General features: G+C 41.2%; 1 protein-coding gene across 20 annotated transcripts in view; it reads right to left on the minus strand.

Moving 5' to 3' along the window:
• DTNA (dystrobrevin alpha) overlaps window positions 1-20,189 on the minus strand; it is a 308,120-nt gene that overhangs the window by 27,208 nt on the left and 260,723 nt on the right. For 19 of the 20 annotated variants that reach the window (XR_012157223.1, XM_073331259.1, XM_073331256.1 and 16 more), the window contains 4 exons: window positions 17,327-17,414; window positions 14,378-14,478; window positions 11,012-11,125; window positions 7,562-7,658 (listed from right to left, as the gene is read on the minus strand). Coding sequence is in view for 19 of the 20 variants with exons in the window: in XM_073331259.1 (XP_073187360.1) it covers window positions 7,562-7,658; window positions 11,012-11,125; window positions 14,378-14,478; window positions 17,327-17,414 (400 nt within the window). In the remaining variant the exon portion in view is untranslated. Of the gene's footprint in view, window positions 1-7,561; window positions 7,659-11,011; window positions 11,126-14,377; window positions 14,479-17,326; window positions 17,415-20,189 lie in introns of those variants that run through there. The other variant, XM_073331272.1, reaches the window with a different exon arrangement.

Here is a 20,189-nt window from a genome sequence, read left to right on the forward strand (position 1 = left end):
AGGTTTGAAGCAGGACTTTGCAAGGGGAAGTTACCGTTATGTGAGACACTCATTTCTGACAAGAAATGGCAAGTATGATTTTAATATTTTCTTTCGGAGTTAAAACTTTTAGGAGCGCGGGGAAATTTGAACACATAGGGACCAATGCTCTCCCTGCTTTCTGGCCCCTTCTGTCTCATTCTTGTAGTGCAAAGGGAGGCAAAAGTAGCTGGTTCTGGCCAGCTGAGAATTCTGCCAGACCAGGGGAGTTTTCAGCTGGTGCTGACTTTGCATAACTAGTCCCCCGGGTACTGTTACGAGCTGGCCGAATTTAGAGTAACCTGGTTCTCTAAACTCCACTGGGGCCATGCCCAGAGCAGATCAGACAAAACACCAGAGAGCAGCAAACTGCCTCCCTGCTACTCCACTGAACAGATTTTGGCAGATTTTGTCCATAGTTCCATGTTGTACTTGTCCATTTTCTGTTTCCTTCCCACTGACTGGGAGGCTAAGGAAGAACAGAAAACCAACAAGAACTCTCAAGGATGTTGAAGAAAGTGCAGTTTATACAAATATTGTCCAATAAATCACACTTAAAGAACTATCAAATCATATGATGGGCATTTGGCTTGTCCATTAATTCCTTAAAATGATGGACATTTGGGCATTCCTTTTCTAGAATTTATCCTCACGGGGAAGACAAGAAAGGAGAGGATACTTACCTTACAGTAGCTAGAGATCATCTAGGTGTTTTTGTCTCTATGGTTGTTGTACTGTAGCTCCACCATATGACATGAACGCACCCGTGCACTCTTAACTGGACACTGCAAAGTAGTAGTTGTAGGCCTGTGCCTATGCAGAACGCCCCGTGCTCCAAATGAGGGGATATAGGGGATATATAGCAAGCCCACTGCCACTCAGTTCCTTCTCAGCCACGACGCCAGAGACTCCACAGTAGAGGGGAAGGAGGGCGAGAGGTGGAGCACCCATAAGGACAAACACATCATGAATAACTCATGGTACTGTAAGGTAAGTAACCCTTCCTCCTCCTTTGAGCACATGTCCCTGTGGGTGCTCTACTGTAGGAGACTCCCAAGCAGTAATTCACAGACGAAGTGGGTGCTGGGGAGGTAAATCAAGACACTGTTTGCAGAACTGCATCACCAGAGGAAGCGTCATCTCTGGAAGCAGGTAAGATGGCATAATGCTTGGCAAAGGTATGAAGAGAAGACCAAGTCACAGTCCTGCAGATTTATGCTATGGGAATGTCTTTTCGTAGAGTCATGGATGTGGATTGAGCTCTAGTGGAATGCGCCGTCACTCTGTATCCCAGCTCTTTCATAACAGGTCAAAATACAACCTGAAACCCGCTTAGACACATGCTGCATAGAAACAGGTTGGCCCTTCATTCTGAAAAGGATACTCCCAGAGTACGGAGGATGTCACCTCCCCTGGAGCAAATTAGGTGACATTTGGAATTATTCGGGATGGAAAAAGAGATCTACTTGTGGTAGAGCCCAGGTCTGGCAGACGTTGTGAAAGACAGAGTCTTTGAGCTACCATTCATGGTCTTGCCAGAAGCATCTGCTCAGGGAGTCTGCAATTGTATTCTGAAGGCCTGGCAGGTTGACCACTGATATGTCTATTCAATGGGAAACGCACCAGTTCCAGAGTCTTAGTGACTCTGCACATAAGGGTGGTAGTGGTGCCTGTAGTCTCCTCTTGGCATCCTATAAAACTGGTCACCAAACTGACTCCAAGGATGCCAGTAACCCCGTTGGAAGGTATAGTGAAAGAGTCCCCACTAGTCAGAGTCCCTGGGAATGGCAGATTCTCTAGAATCCTCCTCAGTAGAGCGACTCTTGGGAGCTGGATGGTATGGTACTGGGATGGATTCTTGTACTGAGATCTCAGAGTCCGATAATTTGTTTCCTGAGCTAAGTACCTGAGGCATTATGACCAGCTAAGTGCCTCAGGCATAACAACCAGTGAGGGGGCAGGTTTTCAGTCTGCAGGTGCCTTGGGAGTATCACTGAGGGGGCTCTGACAGATCTCCGCTACAATGGAGATTCAGGCTCATCTGCAATGATGAGATCTTCAGATGACAGAAACCTGGAAGGAGCTGGAGGGCCGTGATAGCCTATAGTTGAGGCTTGAGTCACTACCAGAGGTGAAATTGTGGATCAGTGAGATGGAGACTGCTGCACAACTGAAGCAAAGTCCTGTCTTACTTCAGAGCTTGGGAAAGAAGTCAATACCACGGGATGCACAGTGGCCCTATGTGTATCATAGTGCCATGGAGGATCAGGCAGTGCCGCTGTGGTAGGTTGTCTGGTAGAGTGCTTATGAGTGCAGATGAGGCTTCTTATGTGGTACTGACACTTTGGTACCAGACTAAGTTGGAGCCCCTACAGTACTCTTTTAAGGGATGTGAGGTCTCCCGAGTGTGGGTCTTTATAGGGTGATCTACCCCTTTTCTTCATTTCTCTGATTGGGTAAGTGTGCTTCTTCCTTTTTGAGGTCTTCATGTCCATGGTCACAGATGAAGCTGGATGGGTGATTGAAGCAGCCTGTGATGTTGAGGGGGTAGTAGGAAGTGGATCCCACTGGAGCTAGGGAACATTCCATTAAGAGGAGTTTCAGTTTAGCCTCCCTCTCTCTTTTGGACCTGCCTTTAAATCCCCCTTGCACTTTGAGGGGATTTGGGAGTCAAACATCACAGGCAACTCAAATATCTGTCACTGTGGGGAAAAGACCTGTGGCAAGTCTGTCACAGCCTAAACACTGGGGTCTTAGGCATAACAAATTGTGCTCCAGCACAAATAAAGGTACAGAAGGAGAAGGTAAAAGACCCCCCCTCCGGCAGCTCAAAAATAAATAAAATAAAAGTAAAGTAAAGTAAATAACTAAGAAACAAAAATAATGAATAAAGAAAGGCGGGAAGCTGAAACAGCTAACAGCAAAGGCTCTGTCTTGAGCCACAGGTGGTCGAGAAAGCACTGAGTGGAGGCAGGCTTGTGCCTGCCTATATCCCCTTGTGTGGCGCATGGGGTGTTGTTCTGCTCAGGAGCACTACTTTGTGGTCTCTGATCAAGAGTGCATGGGTGCATGCACATCCTACAGTGGCACACTCATGGGGACATATACTCAAAGAAGAACTACACACTAGAGCTCAACATTTTAAAATACATACTCTAATTGCTACACTGATCTGCTATGCAAGGTAAATAATGCACCGTTAACTGTAACTTTCATTTTCTGGAACAAGACCTTTGCAAGGCATGAGAAACTTTAGGTTTTTGGGGTTTCCGTCTACTATGTAGATAAGATTTTTTTCTTTTAACTATTTGGACAAAATCAACCCACAGAAAGTTGAAATATGTAAAGATCTAGAGACTATGTGGTTTAAAAGGTTGCAGCTATTTTTTATATTCTACTTTGCTAGATCAAATTCAGCCCAGATCCGTGGCAACTGAATGTTGTTACCACTGGACGTCTGTCTAGCGGCATATGTGAAATGCGGTTAGTGGTCTTAGTCTAGTTTGCAGGAGACAGATGGTAAATGTCTGAAAAACTATGCTTACAATTGACGCTAAGTGACTGACTTGCTCGTAGTCTCAGCGTAAAGACCAAGGATTGAACTTCTTTTAATCCCTAGTTAGACCCACAAGATCAGGATTGAGGCATGTTGACAGGGGAGTTTGTGGAAAGCTGCCACTATCACTGAGGTGACAGAAGGCTTCAGCCTTCATTTGTTAACTGACTGCAGCTGTCAGCATCCAAGTGCCTTTTATGAGACCTTCATGTACCCGATTTAGCTCATCATACTTAGATCAAAGTGGTAAGGATTTTAATTATCCCTTTTTAGACTAGAAAATGGTTTATGTTACCTAGTGTCACACATAACTCAGTATAATACATTTGAAGTGAAGACTGTTTTTATTGAAACTGTAGTCCACTGCTCCCTCTGCTGGAGCTGAAACTAGCTCACATACATGGAAGTCTGCCCAGGAAAATTATACTGTTACATTATAACATGACAACTAGGAAAACAATACATATGAGATCACTTCATTACCCTTCTGGGAGGAAGCATCATTGTGGTAATACAGAAATGGAAAGTACATAAGCACTAGAAACTTATCAAGACCATTAATTCCAACTGAGTTACTCCATGGATGAATTTAGCCCTACATCTGTAAATAGCCTATGAAAGAGATCAATGGGGAACATTTTATGGAAATGATGAGAACTAGTGTAAATAATTAATTAGCATAATCTCCTACCATTCTGAAAGTTCATTTAGTATTAAAAGGATCTGAATATTACGCTGTAGAAGGCGAAAACATATTGTAATGTCCTCAACATAGATTTTTAATAAACACAATAAAAAGACTATTTTTGTACGATGCTTTTTTTAAAAGAAAAAAACCCTGTTCACTTTTAGGGCATCTAATTTTCAACAAAAAGCCATTAACGTTATTAGGCAAAATTAAAAAGCAACAAACCTACTCAGAGGGGTCTTCTGATAGGTCTTCCCCTCTGGATTACAATCAGAACGGTCTTGCTGCAACAGATTCATTCTCCATCCCAAAATGTAGCAAAACTGTTAGTCTAACAAGGCTGAGCACCAGCAACAAACAAACTGGTGCATGGCTAACCCTCCTACCATACTCAGTGTGCATCAGACTGTTAATTGTACTGAGCACTGACCTCTTTTGTTGAAATTGAGGGGTTCAACGTTATTGTGTTACAATGAAATATTCCTCATTATACTCCTCTTTTAAATAGGATTGCTGTCTGGGCAGATCAGGTATATATATATATATTTAACCTAATAACCTCGACAGTGTCCATTTTAATTCTAGAAAAGGCTACAAAACAATTTAATCTTCCAAAAGTCAATACTATTAATATAGACTCTCACGCTGCTTTGAAAGTGAAGTGATTGTTCTGAAGGGGCACCTGGCTGCTGAAGCCAGTGCCATCTTTTGAAGAAATAAAAACCAAGATCTGGACTGCTTGTGGACAGGAAAAGTCCCCTGGCACTTTCTGAATGAGTACGGATTCCAAATCCATTATCCTGGGTTAATTTCAACTCAGGTAATTATATTCTGCTTACTGAACTTACCGTGGTAGTTTCACATGGCTATGAATGGTGGTGGTGTTCTTCACTCCCTGTTCTAAGTTGTGGTGTACTATGGTTGTATGCAGTTAAACAATTGTTGCTTTTCACCCCTAAAGTGGCCTCATCTAGGCTATGTCTACACTACAAGCTAGGAGTATGATTCCCAGCTAGCATGGGCAGCGGTGGCACAGGCTAGCTGTCCGGAGTATGTACTCATGGGGCTCAGGAAGGTTTGTACTTGGGGTGGTTGGCTCATGCTGCCATTACCACTGCCCCATTACCACAGCTACGCTGCTATTTGTAGGGTGCTAGCTCAAATGAAAGCTAGTGGATGTATGTCTGTGTGAGCTGGGAATCACACCTCTAGCTCATAGCGGAGATGTAGCTTTACAGGAGTGAGAAAAAGATTCTATCAAGCCATTGCTTACTTCCCAGGGGGGACTGTAAGGTTTAATTTGTAAAGTGCTTTGAAAGGCTCGATAAAACATGCTAAAGAAGTGCAACACATCATCATTATCCTCAGTCCAAGGCATGAGCACACATTTCAAGCAGTTGGAATAATATAAACCATGGAATTGTAGCCCCATCGAAGAGTTAGTGAGACCTACAATAAGGTAAATAACTTACTCCCTCTTTCAGTTCTTCTTCCTAAAGAAAAATTGGATCATTAGAGTTAGATTAGCCAGGATTTAAGTGAAGAAGAGAAAAATAAATGCAAACCTGGGAACAAGGTTAGAAGTCCTGGATTAACTAACACAGGCCCCTGACCACTGGGGGAACAGCTCACCACAAAGAGCCCACAGGCAGGAAGGGGGCATAGTCGTGTGTCATGGGGGGAGGGCCCCTCTGCATGCTGTGGTGAGAGCCAATGGGCCAGAGCGGGGAGCTGGGTCAGCTCCATGGGACAGGAACCACTGTAGGATGAGTGAGGGATGGGCTCACTCTCCAACAGACCTGGAGCCCTCAGCCCCCAGGGGCATGACCTGACCTCCCTCCCCGCAGGGCTTCTCATCCCTCAGGGACAGAACCCCCTCCCCCCTCCCCCCGGGGTCAAGGAAGGTTGGGGAGCCATCAGTTACCATAGGGCACATGGTCCCAAAATTAGGGACTTCCTAGATTGTCTGCAATGAAGCACATTGGGGTCATAGTCTAATTTGAATGGCTAGTCATCCTCCCTATTCTAATTATAGTACAAATCCTTTGTATCTGAAAAATGCACTGAGACTGACCACCCCTGTAACTCAAGACAGAGCATGACTCTTGTGTCAAAACTCAGTTCTAGACAATCATATTACTGATACTTCAGTGCAAAGGGCATCCGTACTGGAGGCTGTACACTCCACACCAGTTCCTCTCCTCCTCCCTGCCCATTCCCTTCCACAGAAGTTTATGTTTTTCTTGAAGAAGAAAATATATGTCTGAAGGGAAAACTCCACCACTTCGAGGCGGTCTATTTGCACTGCTGGGAGGGCCCATTTTCAGTTGCATGCTAGCTCTGATGGGCCATGCAGGATTTAAAGTGCCAGAAGGATAATGCACGGCTGAGGCCTCTTTTGCAACTTGGGAAGGTAAAAAAGCATTTTTCAGCTTTCCTTTCTAACCTTAGAAATACATTTGTATATTGCTGTCTGCATTTTTGAAATGGGATCCTTCAGGAAAGTACTTTCTTTCTTTTAGTGTATTTTACAAGGGATTTTTTTCTTTTGTAGTGAAAAGGACCAAGTACTGTCAAGAAGATCCCTCCAGAGTCCTATAGTCAGAGGGGCTGCGTTGTCAAATGGCATTGTCTGATAGAATGACTAATGAAAGGAACAAAGCTAAAGGAACTAGAAAAACTAGCTCTGTACCATCAGCCAGGATAGGAGGCTATACACCGTACAGTGTTGGCATAGCTATTTACCATTGGGGATGAATTATTTTGTTGCCTTTTGTACATCCACCTTTTCTATATTGAATACGTTTTCAGTGGAGCAAACTATAAATAAACCAGAAACTGAACATGTCATGAAAACCTTTGTTTTAATTATCTTTGTATGGCTGCTCAAGAACCTGATCGACCAGCATTGCTGGATCTCTTCTCACTAACTAGCAAGGTAGTATTGCACCACAGTGGGCTTTGTTTGCATATCCAAGTGAATTTCAATGATTTTTGAGTAATACTTAGTCTACTGTACTGCTTTCAAGTGTTGTCCAATTCGTTTAGCGGTAGGATGACAACACAGACCTGATGCTAATACAGGAACAGTATCAGTTGGGTACATTATTGACCCTGAAAACCTATGTATTAGAGTGGCGAAAGCGAAGAGAGAAAGTTGATGGGAAACAAAGCTTTTGTGGGACGAAATATTCAAATTTTGTAGTTTTTTATTAATATGATGAATCTCTCTTTCCTATGCGACACTCCTTGACTGGCCCCCTGTCCATTTCCTTTGACTTTCACGTGGAGCACCTTACCTTCAGTAGTTTCATGAGGCCTTCTAACTGTACCATCAGCTCTCTCCGACTTTCCTGGAGAGCAGACATCCTCTGTTCGAGCTCATCCTTCCGCTGTCTGAAAAATAAATTGGGATCAGAGCTAAGACTTCATAGAGTTAGCTTTACAATTTCTGAACTGCATAATTTTTTCAGTTCAACTGTGGAGAGTATATTAGGCTATTGGAAAGTGAACACATTCTCTGATTTCAATATAATGCCCAGAAATCAGGGGAGATGAAGGAACTTCCTAGTTTCTCAAAGTTAAGAATATAGTCAGTATGCTGGTTGGGGTAAAATAAGTACTGACACTCTCCCCCCAAAACACCAAATGAGGAAGAATTTTTCAGATTCACACAAGTTAGTTTACATTTGGAAGAATGTTTGGAGTTGACTTAAGGACATGAGAGTCTGGCAGGATTATTGACACTGGACAAGTAGAGATGGGAAAGCCCAAGAGAATTCAGAAATTCAGCCAGAACAGCAGAGAGCATTGTGGCTTTTCAGAGGCTGGAGTCCAAGCTACTATATGTTTTCAATTTTAACTCTTTTGAAAATAGCTTTTGATGCTGCAAGCTGAATTCTATGCTCATTTATGACTGTGTGAATCCTGAGTAACTCCATGCATGTTGGGGAGGTTACTCTAGCTTTAAGCCCACTAACTTGGAGCAGATTTTGATTCTGTACAAGTACAACCTATGGTAATCTAAGCAGGAGAATTGGTAAAATTCTGCCTTCAGCTATACAAGTCCAAGTCCCACTGACAGCTGTTACACCCATACAACAGAGGGTTGAATCAGGCCTATGGAATATACATAATCAGATTTTGGGGAGGCCTCTGTCATATTTAACCTGTAGCTGCTGCCCGCTGCAAGTTACAATATCATTGACAATACTATTTTAAAGAGTCATATTTTAGATTAGGTGATATTTTATACACTCTACTATATATGTAAGTCCCATATTGAGGCATCCGAATAAATGATACAGTGCCAACTCTAACTGGGCATGTGTTGTGGGTGTAGGGAAAAGAACTTCCATTCTTAGTGAACTGATCTATATTTTCTGCTATCTGTCCTATTTTGTAGATTGTAAGGGCTACATTTCCATAATTCATCGCTTCAGGAACACCCGCATTGCAGTTAACTGTGTTTGCATGCATATTTTATGGGCACACCTCAGGATATAGGTCTACACTAAACTTTTTTTTACTTAGAGTTACTTGATTGTCAGTTATCTTGAGTTACATTTTGCGTAGGCTATTGCAAATACTCCCCACATGGTAGTGCCAGTTACTAAGCTGGGGAGTGTCCATGCTAGCATTTACAAAAGTGTGAAGTACCTCGAGTAACTGGCAATCAATTAACTCAGGAAAAAAGAAGTCTAGTGCAGACATAACCTTAGTTTTGAAACTTTATCCTCACAATTTAATAATGGACATAAATAAATGATCAAGGGTGAAATTCTGCCCTCATTTATACCAGAGGAAATTGGAAATTCCTCAAAACCAGAACAGAATCTGACGCTAAATATTCTGGAGAATGGTTTCCTTGAAAAATTGAGGGTCATGTAAAATTCAGGTGTGGGTAAACAGACAGGTGGCCAGAGATATGTCTGAAGTGTGGAGATCAAATGCAAAAAAGTATAAACATAAGGCAGAAAATCACTACAAGGGACGTTAGATGCGTTCTACAGATCTGCAAAACTCCAACATTTCTTGGAGTTATAAGACCCAAATTGTCATAAACCATAATTGCTCCAAGTTCTGAAGTCAATGGGCTACATTCTTAGCTGGAGTAAATTACTGTGGCTCCACTGAGTACCTTGCTGTTCTGCTGATTTATACTAGCTAAAGGTCTCACCCAATATCTTGTTCAATGTACAGGAATTTGGGATTTTGCCAAAATTGCACAAACAGTTAAAGGAAAACTTTTTTACTCTTAACTGATGAGCATTAATCTGAATGCATGCAAAGCAGTACTGACGCATAGATTTAAAGTTATCTGATTACTCTGACACTATATATTAAAACAGGAAAGATCTCAGTTGACAGAACCCAGTAGTGGTGCCTTAAGGTGCCTTAAGGCCATCCATTTTTAATCTGTGCTGCAAAATTCAATAGAATTAATCTGCTAGCTCTACATCAATCACTGGATTTAAACAAAAATAAAAATGAACTTGATTTGTCAACTGAATAGTAAATTAACATTCAGTAATATTTACTAATAATGTAAACATGTTTACAATAGATTTTAGGCATGATGCACAGAAGGAGCTACATGAATAGTATATTCTGTGATGTGTATTTTGATGACATTCAATTCTTATTTCTGAAGCTTGTGCTGAATGTCACTTGCCCAGCTGCAGAAGGTAATTCTATATGCTACTACACTAGGTATCTAGAGTAATTACATAGGCAAATCAGTCATAAGAAGAAAGCATTTCTGTTTCCAACTAGTTTATCTTAAGATCATATGGCAAATGTAATTATTAGCAAAACAAAGATTTATTTTCAGGTAAAAGAGGCTAAACATTTAAAACCATACAGCATCTGTAAACAAAGATTTTTCTGCACAGTTTCATCCTAAGATTTCCTTCAGCTATCAGGTGGCTGACTAATGGTACCAGCAACAGGTTATTGCATGAAGGAAAGTTGCAAGGAAGTCCTCTCTTACCTTGTGCGCTCTAAAATCTCCTCGATTGAAAAGTTAATATGAAAGTTTTAACTCGAGAGGAAGCATTTACACACACTCTAGTCTCTGTATACAGGAACTAGTTTTAAATTATTCTGATCTGATGCTCAGTCTGGCTCTCACACTATGCTCTTCAGGATTAGTACATTCACTTTGGAGGGTGTTTATACTGAAGCTGGCCACTGTGACAATCTGGTCAACTGTCCTTCTAGCTGAAAGAGCCAAGACTTTCTCGGTTGTTGAAGCAAAAATGACCAATGGAACCTTGCAAAAGGGCCATTTCATTCCTAGCTCTCACACTATAGGATGGTCCATGGCTCTAAGGGAGCCTCGGATCTGGCCCAAAAGGTGTTGGCAGTTTTTTGGTAGAAGTATTTGTTCTGAAATAGCATCATTTCCCCACCACATGATTATGATAAGGTGTTATTTATACATATTGGGGCAAGACATGGTTCCTGTTCCAAAGAGCTTACAACCTAAGTACCTGATCTGGCATCACTTACACACATGCTTAATTTTATGCACATGAGTAGTAAACGGGACTACTCACATGTGAAATTTTAAGCATATACTTCATTGTGTTCACACCCAAGGCCAAAATTGAATCTAAATTAAACAGAAACAAAATTACACTGTTCATTTTTTTTAAATGAACAATAATGGGATAGGACTATTTTATGTATTTACCCTTATCTAGATAAATCTGTTTCCAGGAATTCTTCATGGCATATTCACTTACCTCAGGAGTCGGAGCTCTGCAAGGAGAGTGGGGTTCTGTTGTGCCTTCTCTGGTGTGGGCTGAGATGCCTGCTCATGTTCAAGCCGCAGCCTCTGGATCTCCTGTAAGATTTCTCTTGGGGGAGGATAGTAAGTAAAAGACTAAAGGTCAGTGCATTTCCATAGAACCAGCCTAGAACCTCACTATTAGAAGATGACGACGAACTATCTATAGCTCTGAACCAATAAGGATACCATGACTAGGCTCCAAACATCAGAATATCTCAGCTTTAGTGACATAGTCATCACTGGAACAGGTTTGCTGATGTTTGCTATAGTCCTAGAAAGAGAGCATTTCTGCAAGACCCTCATAAAACAGACCATAAAACTAGAGCCTGAATTTCAGATGCTCTGTGGAAAGCAGGGACATAGATCCTGTTTGGCTCAACTAACGAATTCCTCACCATCCTTCTCTCATGTGAATATTCTATGCCCCACATGAAATCAACAGAAACTAGAATAATATCTATCCTGTCTTCTACATCAATCAGGCACACACCATTTGCACTTTTCAAAATGCTTTTAATTTAGCTATGGATCTGAGAGACAGCAGCTCTTCAGGGGAAAGTACATTTAATAGGATTTACTGTAGCTGAATCGATGCATAGGAGTGCTAACAGAGCTGCAGAGCTTTGCTGAAGAGGGGTGAAGCTTATTGATGTTAGCGACAGACTCTTTCTTCATTACACTTTCGTGGGCATCAGACACTCAGAAAGCAGACTTGAGCTATGAAAGACAAATTAATTCTAGAGCTGGTGGAATTGTACTACAGCGAAAGAAGGTCTTTCGCAGAAGTCTGTGATAGAAAGGCATCTGTTTTTGGCCAGTCCTTATCTACCCAACAGTAAAAGCAGAGAACACAGAACAAAGCTCTGTATGACAACGTAAGTTACGGTTCAGTGACTCTGGGTCTGACAAGGGCCAGATCCTCAGCTGGTGTAAATCAATGCAGCTCCACTAAAATCAATGAAACTAGGCTGACTTACTCCAATTGGGCATCTGACCCCTAGTTCCAAACATAAGAATGGCCATACTGGGTCAGACCAAAGGTCAGTCTAACCCAGTATCCTGTCTTCCAACAGTGGCCAGTGCCAGGTGCCCCAGAGGGAACAACCAGAACAGGTAATCATCAAGTAATCCATCCCGTCGCTCATTCCCAGCTTCTGGCAAACAGAGTCTATGGACACCATTCCTGCCCATCCTGGCTAATAGCCATTGATGGACCTATCCTCCATGAATTTATCTAGTTCTTTTTTGAACCCTGTTATAGTCTTGGCCTTTACAACATCCACAACTTCCCATTGTCTGTCTCCCAATTTCAGCTACCTCTGTATCAAAAGCCTAATTTTCTGCTCGTCTTTTTACAATCACTGCTTCTTCTATTTATTACACAGACTGTGTTCTGGAGATTTTTATTTTCTTCTCTATAAATAGAAAAACAAAGATTTTTTGGTTTTGGAATCAGAATGGGATTTTTATTTTAACCCTCTGCAAAGGTAACTGCAAACAGTAAAAATATTCACAACTACCCCACAGCATGTAACCATGTATTTTTAAAAACACAGGCTGATTCTGTAATGCCTTAAGAGTGGCTCACCACAATTTTGCCATACGGATATTGGTACTGGCTATTTAGGCAACCAGTCTCCCATCCTGATAAATAGATACATCTAGATCTAGAGAGAGCAAGTACGCAGAAACAAGTGAGAAGAAATCCAAGTCCATGGGGCCGGATGCGTTGCATCCGAGAGTGCTAAAGGAATTGGAGGATGTAATTGCAGAGCTGTTGGCCATTATCTTTGAAAACTCATGGCGATCGGGGGAAGTCCCGGAAGACTGGAAAAAGGCTAATGTAGTGCCCATCTTTAAAAAAGGGAAGAAGGAGGATCCTGGGAACTACAGGCCAGTCAGCCTCACCTCAGTCCCTGGAAAAATCATGGAGCATGTCCTCAAGGAATCAATTCTGAAGCACTTAGACAAGAGGAAAGTGATCAGGAACAGTCAGCATGGATTCACCAAGGGAAAGTCATGCCTGACTAATCTAATTGCCTTCTATGATGAGATAACTGGTTCTGTGGATGAAGGGAAAGCAGTGGACATGTTATTCCTTGACTTTAGCAAAGCTTTTAACACGGTCTCCCACAGTATTCTTGTCAGCAAGTTAAAGAAGTATGGGCTGGATGAATGGACTATATGGTGGATAGAAAGTTGGCTAGATTATCGGGCTCAACGGGTAGTGATCAATGGCTCCATGTCTAGTTGGCAGCCGATATCTAGCGGAGTGCCTCAAGGGTCGGTCCTGGGGCCGGTTTTGTTCAATATCTTCATTAATGATCTGGAGGATGGGGTGGATTGTCCCTCAGCAAGTTTGCGGATGACACTAAACTGGGAGGAGTGGTAGATACGCTGGAGGGTAGAGATAGGATACAGAGGGACCTAGACAAATTGGAGGACTGGGCCAAAAGAAATCTGATGAGGTTCAACAAGGACAAGTGCAGAGTCCTGCACTTAGGACGGAAGAATCCAATGCACCGCTACAGACTAGGGACTGAATGGCTAGGCAGCAGTTCTGCAGAGAAGGACCTAGGGGTGACAGTGGATGAGAAGCTGGATATGAGTTAACAGTGTGCCCTTGTTGCCAAGAAGGCCAATGGCATTTTGGGGTGTATAAGTAGGAGCACTGCCAGCAGATAGAGGGACGTGATCGTTCCCCTCTATTCGACATTGGTGAGGCCTCATCTGGAGTACTGTGTCCAGTTTTGGGCCCCACACTACAAGAAGGATGTGGAGAAATTGGAGAGAGTCCAGCGAAGGGCAACAAAAATGATTAGGGGTCTGGAACACATGACTTATGAGGAGAGGCTGAGGGAACTGGGATTGTTTAGTCTACAGAAGAGAAGAATGAGGGGGGATTTGATAGCTGCTTTTAACTACCTGAAAGGGGGTTCCAAAGAGGATGGATCTAGACTATTCTCAGTGGAAGCAGATGACAGGACAAAGAGTAATGGTCTCAAGTTGCAGTGGGGGAGATTTAGGTTGGATATTAGGAAAAACTTTTTCACTAGGAGGGTGGTGAAGCACTGGAAGGCATTACCTAGGGAGGTGGTGGAATCCCCTTCCTTAGAAGTTTTTAAGGTCAGGCTTGACAAAGCCCTGGCTGGGATAATTTAGTTGGGGATTAGTCCTGCTCTGGGCAGGGGTTTGGACGAGATGACCTCCAGAGGTCCCTTCCAACTCTGATATTCTATGATTCTATGAAATGTTAAAAACAAACAGACGTACATTGTGCGGTACTCAACAAAGGCAGGCGTTTTCTGGATACTCTTACCGGTTCTTGTTTTCAAGTTCTGCAATCAGCTGTCTTTGTTGCTTATTTGCATCAATGGTGAAAGAGATATCCGAGGCACCTCTCTGCTGCCCCTGCTGCTGCTGCAAAAGAGTTTGGCTGTGTTATTAAATATGTCCATGCACTCATCTGCACCTAAAGTGTGATCAATGGTTGTTCAATGAAATCTGCTTGCCAATAGCATCATGTTAGACTTGTCAGCCCAGATCCTCAAAGATATTATTTAGACACCTAGGAGCCTAAATGCCATTGAGGACCTGGGCCCTCTACATTAAAATAAAAAAATAAATTAATAAATTAAACTAAACAAGAATCCATATTACAGTATGTTCCACCAACGGTGCAACAGCACAATTTAGTAATACCAGTGAAAGCACTAAGCTAGATAATGCTTGAATGTTTACCACCATGTCATTCCAACTTGTTCCAAGGAGCTTTCCAGGAAAAACTGATAAAAATGCCTGACCCCATCTGCAGCAGTGGCTTCACACTGATGAAGGTGTACGGTTACTGGCAGTTGCTATAATACGACTCCTAATTATTATGCTGTAGACAAGGCTTTTGAGACTTGCAACATGAGAAAAAAGGAATTTCTACTCAAACAAAAACCAAGACAAAAATTCATCCCACTTCACCTCCCAAATAAAGGAAAAGACATTTGCTTTCCACTTGTCCCAAGAACCTTTAATTCTTTGAAAGAACAGCAGATTTCTCCATGTTAAATCCTCATTCATCATCCACTTTTCATTCAGGCTGCAGTTCAGTGCATGGTCCATGTGACTGAATCTCTGATACACCCTCTACTGACACTTTCAGAAGAGCTGTTCCATAGCGTTTAATGTACAACAGAACCATTTTCCCATCAGGGGATTTCAAACCAGTCTCACTACCACTTTGTTGGAGTACTCCCTTTGTCATGTTTGCCAGCAATAATCAAAAGTCACTGTGTTTATTTTATACATTTTATACATGATGCAGTGCAGGGATTAATAGAGCCATTGGAAGCATCCTAATCAAGAAAGACATCCAAGTAATTGTTTTGTCTTCCATGGTGTACAGATAAAGATTTAAAAATGGATCATGAGGTAGTGCCCTCAGCTACTGCAAATGGGACTGTCTCTCACTTTAAGAATGATCTGAAGTGTAACTTTGACACATGGGGCCTAATCTTGAGCATCTCCTCTACAGTACTTGGCAGACTTAGCCCTCAAAAAGGAAATATATTCCTCTTCTTGCTAGACTCTGTTCCACATAACACCTAGGGGAAATACATTTCTGGTTTTAGTTAGCTACTTAATTTTAAAACTTTAGTTTTTGTTACCTGTATATTTTCCCACTAATATTCTATCCATCAAGGAAAACTGCAGCACATCCAAAGAGGAGACCAAACAAATAAACTGATATACTGTACCATTGAAATAACTGGGCCCTTTAGCCCTGCATGTCCAGCCTTAGCAATGTGCTTGGCTGCCTGAAAAGCACAATGTTTTTAATAGTTTTTTTTAATCTTCCAGTTGGCTGCTAAAGTGAGCTTCAGAATTTGTGGTTGCCACATTTGTTCTGAGAGCTCCTGTTCACAGAAGGCCTTTCTTTGCTTTCTCCTTTGTAGTGTATATTTAAAAGACATAAAAAAATGTGGTATATTGGTGGGGAGCGGAAAGTTTAGCGTATCCATCCAAACCACATCTTTTTCGTGTTTGTGTAGATACTCTGGCTCCATGGGGATTCATAGCACTAAGATGTCATGATGATAGGTGCTGTATAGAAAACTCAGACAGATACAGATGATATTTCAGTCTTCAGGAAGGGTTTTCCATCCACACACATAATTCGCAGGGCATTTTGATTAGCTAAAGAATTACCATCCTTCAGCTATACGATGAATCAGCTACAGATAAGAGGTTGCCTTAAATCTGAGTGGCGCTGCATTCTGAATCTGACAGTGACTGATTGTCAGGCAACAGACAGTGAGATGATCAGATTGTGTGCATTCCTTCCTGCTGCCCCCGCTCCTTCAATGTTATGAAGTCTTATATGATAGATGGCTAAAAACCATGGGCCAAATTCATCTCCACAGCAGCTCAACTGCCTTCACCTGATTTGAATGTGGCCCACAGTTTTAACATGAACAACCTTGCCTTATTTGGCTCTTTCAGCTGACCCCACAGTATATATTTCAAGAGTGAAAATATGCTTCCTGCTATTCTGTACAGAGCTACTTTTCACTTCACTTTCATTTATGCTTCTTTGTTCTATCAAATGCGCTGAGATGGGGAAAAAAATAACTGGGTTGACCTTATTTATGCCACTTAAGATTTTATACACTTCAATTAGGTTCCTGCTTCAATGTCTTTTAATTCTGAATATAGTAAGTTTTTAGCCTGTCATCCCTTTCTATCCTGTGATTCACAGAGTAGCATAATCATTTCTCTGAAATGAAAATGAGAGCCAAGGCTAATGTAATGGGTCATTATAGTCATCCATTAATTAAAATACTGAGCACTTAAGGCTCTGGTGTTTGAGCTAAGGAATGAAATAGATTTACCACCTCAGTTTTTACCTTTAAAGTAAATCGCTAACTTATAACCAAAGTCAATCTAGCCAATATTTTCCGATCCAGTTTGAGTTCAGGGGTCCCAAGTTGTCTTCCTGTTTTTGGATTTGGAGACGGTAGAATAACGGTGGGTGAGGGCAGCAGTCAGTTTCCTTAGTTTGAATTGTTTAAACATCACTAGGTTAATATATACACTCTACATTGTTAAGGTAGCTGCAAGAAAGCATTCTTGTTCTTTATTACATAACAATATCCTCAATAAAATAATCTGTGAACCATCAAGGTTGTCAGATGTAAATTTTCTGATTGCGACAAGCCCTTGCTCTTCAGAAACAACAAAAGGAAACTTTTACCTTCCCCCAATTAAAACCACTTACTGATGCAGTAGTTTCTGCTGCTAGTCTCGCTGCATACCTGGCGATCAGTCTGTGCTCTTCATCTAGACGGCCTGCACTGTCAAGCATGCTGCTCAGAGTTGGGGTGGGGGAAAAGGAGAGAGGCATCAGTGTTTAGAAAGCACAGTACAGTCACTTTATCAGAGTCCATAATTTCTCATTCCAGAATTTACAAGAAAAATACTCAGAACTACATGAAAACATGGGTTTAGCTTCTAACGAATGCTGAATAAATGAAATGAAGGCTGCCCTTAAGTAATAACCTACCCTGCTTTGTACACAGGTACCGACAGGAGAAGGCTCAATTCACCCTGGGTTACGCTGGCTGCTGCATGTATAACCCAGGCTTCTCCTGGCGGAAAGTCTGGGTGAAGTGAGTGTGGTGGCATAAATGGCTCATTGACTCCATTGAGGGGGAGGGCAGATATGCAGCTGGTCAGTATATAAGCTTCCTCCCTAAGGTGGAACCTCCAAAATTTCTCTAAATTCCAAAGGGGTGAATCCCTCCTAGGGTCCAGTAGCCCCTGTTGATGCAGGAGGGTGAAATCTGCAGAGACCAGTCAAGTCCAGGATCACTGATCAGTGTGTGCTTTTTATATATTAACTTTGTTGAATCATCTATAAACATAACCGGTTTCAGCCTCCTCTCTCAGTTTCTGATACTTAGAAGTAAATTTTCAGATCGTCATGTGGGGACAAGCCATTGCCCCACCACTTCTATTGATTTTAAAATTAATACAATCCTGCTTCCTCTTACAGCTATATTAGGCACCACATTTTCTAAAAGTTTACTTTGGTCCCTCATTCAGAATCTTAAAGATTTGTTATTAGGAAAAATATTTAAAAAATTTACTGCTTATATGCTAGAATCACTTTAAAATATCTCAACAGTTTATATTTTTTATTCTAGGAATATCAAAAGCAAATCAGATCATTCACCTTATAGGCTAGTCACTGGACAAATGCTGTTTTCAATGGAGGCCATGTTTTAGTCAAATGATTGCAAAATTAAAAAACTGAAAAACTGTTGAATTTTCTAAATAGTCACAACTTAAAAAAGAGTCAAGCAGACCAAAACCAGATAAAAGGAAGAAAGATGAAAATAATGACGTGATCCTAAATAATACCTTCAGAAACCAAGTTTCAGCTCAGAGTATGGCTTTTAATTATAGATAAGAGAAAAGAAATAGTAACTCATAATAAAAGGTGTTATATAAGTGTGTTCTGCTTTGAGATGCATTAGAAATTGGAGAGATCCCACAGTAACTCAAGGAACCACAAGGTGCATCTTTTCATTGGGGGGTGGGGGGGTCTAATGCTTGAAGGATTCCACTGGGAGCTAGAAGCTATGCTTGAAGGATGGGTAGTGGCTTGGATTCATTGGTTGGCAGCCTGGAGCCATAAGTCATATTGAATTGTTCTGACTTGCTGAGATAATAGGAAGAGAGAAAAGGAAACTTTGTCTTTGTCTTATCCTCAGAATACCAGTGAGACTAACAGAGTGAAGGTTAGAAATTCAACAAAGTGATGAAGAGTTAACCAGAGATGCGTGCTGGGTGAACTAAGCCTTGGTGGCTGACTATTCATTCCACTTCTTTTCTACTCCTAGTACTATCAGAACTAATTGTCATTTTAGTTTAGTAAAAATTCTGTTTAATATATTTCACTGTATATACAAGAGAGTTATTTCTACTCTCACTTACACCACCAATTGCGATGTACTCTTGGTTTACAGTCATGTGAAGGAAGAACCAAGCTCAAAGTGATTTTCCCTTTTTATTGATTGTACAATTGAATAAATTCCCAGTTTATAATCAGCTATGTTTCTTCTACATACGTAATCTACAGTACCACTATATTACCCAAGTGAAAAACAATGACCCCCACCCCGGGGGAATAACTCTCAGCCCCACGAAATTACACAAACCATGTAATAAAGATTAATTTAGTGACTACATAGTTCATTTTCAGTGTTTTGCAATAAGACATCATATTATAACAACTGTAACAAAAGTGGGTATTCCAGCTTCAATTGTAATTTGTGTAGCAATTTACAACCATATTATAAACCCTGAAAAAATCACAGATTATGATGTAGATTGACAGAGTAGCATAAATCTGCAGTGTAGTTAAAAGGATTAATTGAAATAATTTTACAAATGCATAAAGTCACTTCAACTTTCTGGTTCTTATAGTTATCTCACTGTATATTAAATGCCTTGGGGCATGCACTTACACATAGATGCATACAGTATGGTACATATTGTAGCAGTGTGTGAATTGTGGGCTAGTAATGCCTCAAAATGTTGTGGAATCAGAAGAAATATAATGGCCAAGATACATTTTATTCTGAAATGTGTCTGTGTACATGATCGTTCACCATCGTGTATGAACAATGTGTTTAATTTGGACAGTCCAAGATTTTAAGTTGCAGAGTTATGATGTGTCACATTTCATACGCTTATATTTTCCCCCGCAACTTCATGAATAAAGGTAGAGTGCAATATTAAAGCATATTCACAAATTATGTGGACATGTGTAGAATTTGGGATATTCACAAGGGTGAATGAGGTATCCCTTTGAAAAATCTCATGATTTCAACATTTCTGACGTAAAGTGTTCATATGAACAATTGATGAGCTTCAAATATTTGTCTGGCAAGTATACTGATTCTGAAACCTAATGGATGGACTTGCACCCTCAGTTTTGCTAAAGTAGGGTGCTGGGGTGGGGAAAATTAGACTATCAGGCATTTTACCTGAACTCTCAAATTGTAGCATTTCTCCCCTTTTCAAAGAGAACTTTTGTATGAATATTACTGGCAAATGCTGATTTTGTTTTCACA

Source organism: Lepidochelys kempii, chromosome 2 (assembly GCF_965140265.1).
Source record: "Lepidochelys kempii isolate rLepKem1 chromosome 2, rLepKem1.hap2, whole genome shotgun sequence".
Lineage (NCBI taxonomy): Eukaryota > Metazoa > Chordata > Testudines > Cheloniidae > Lepidochelys > Lepidochelys kempii.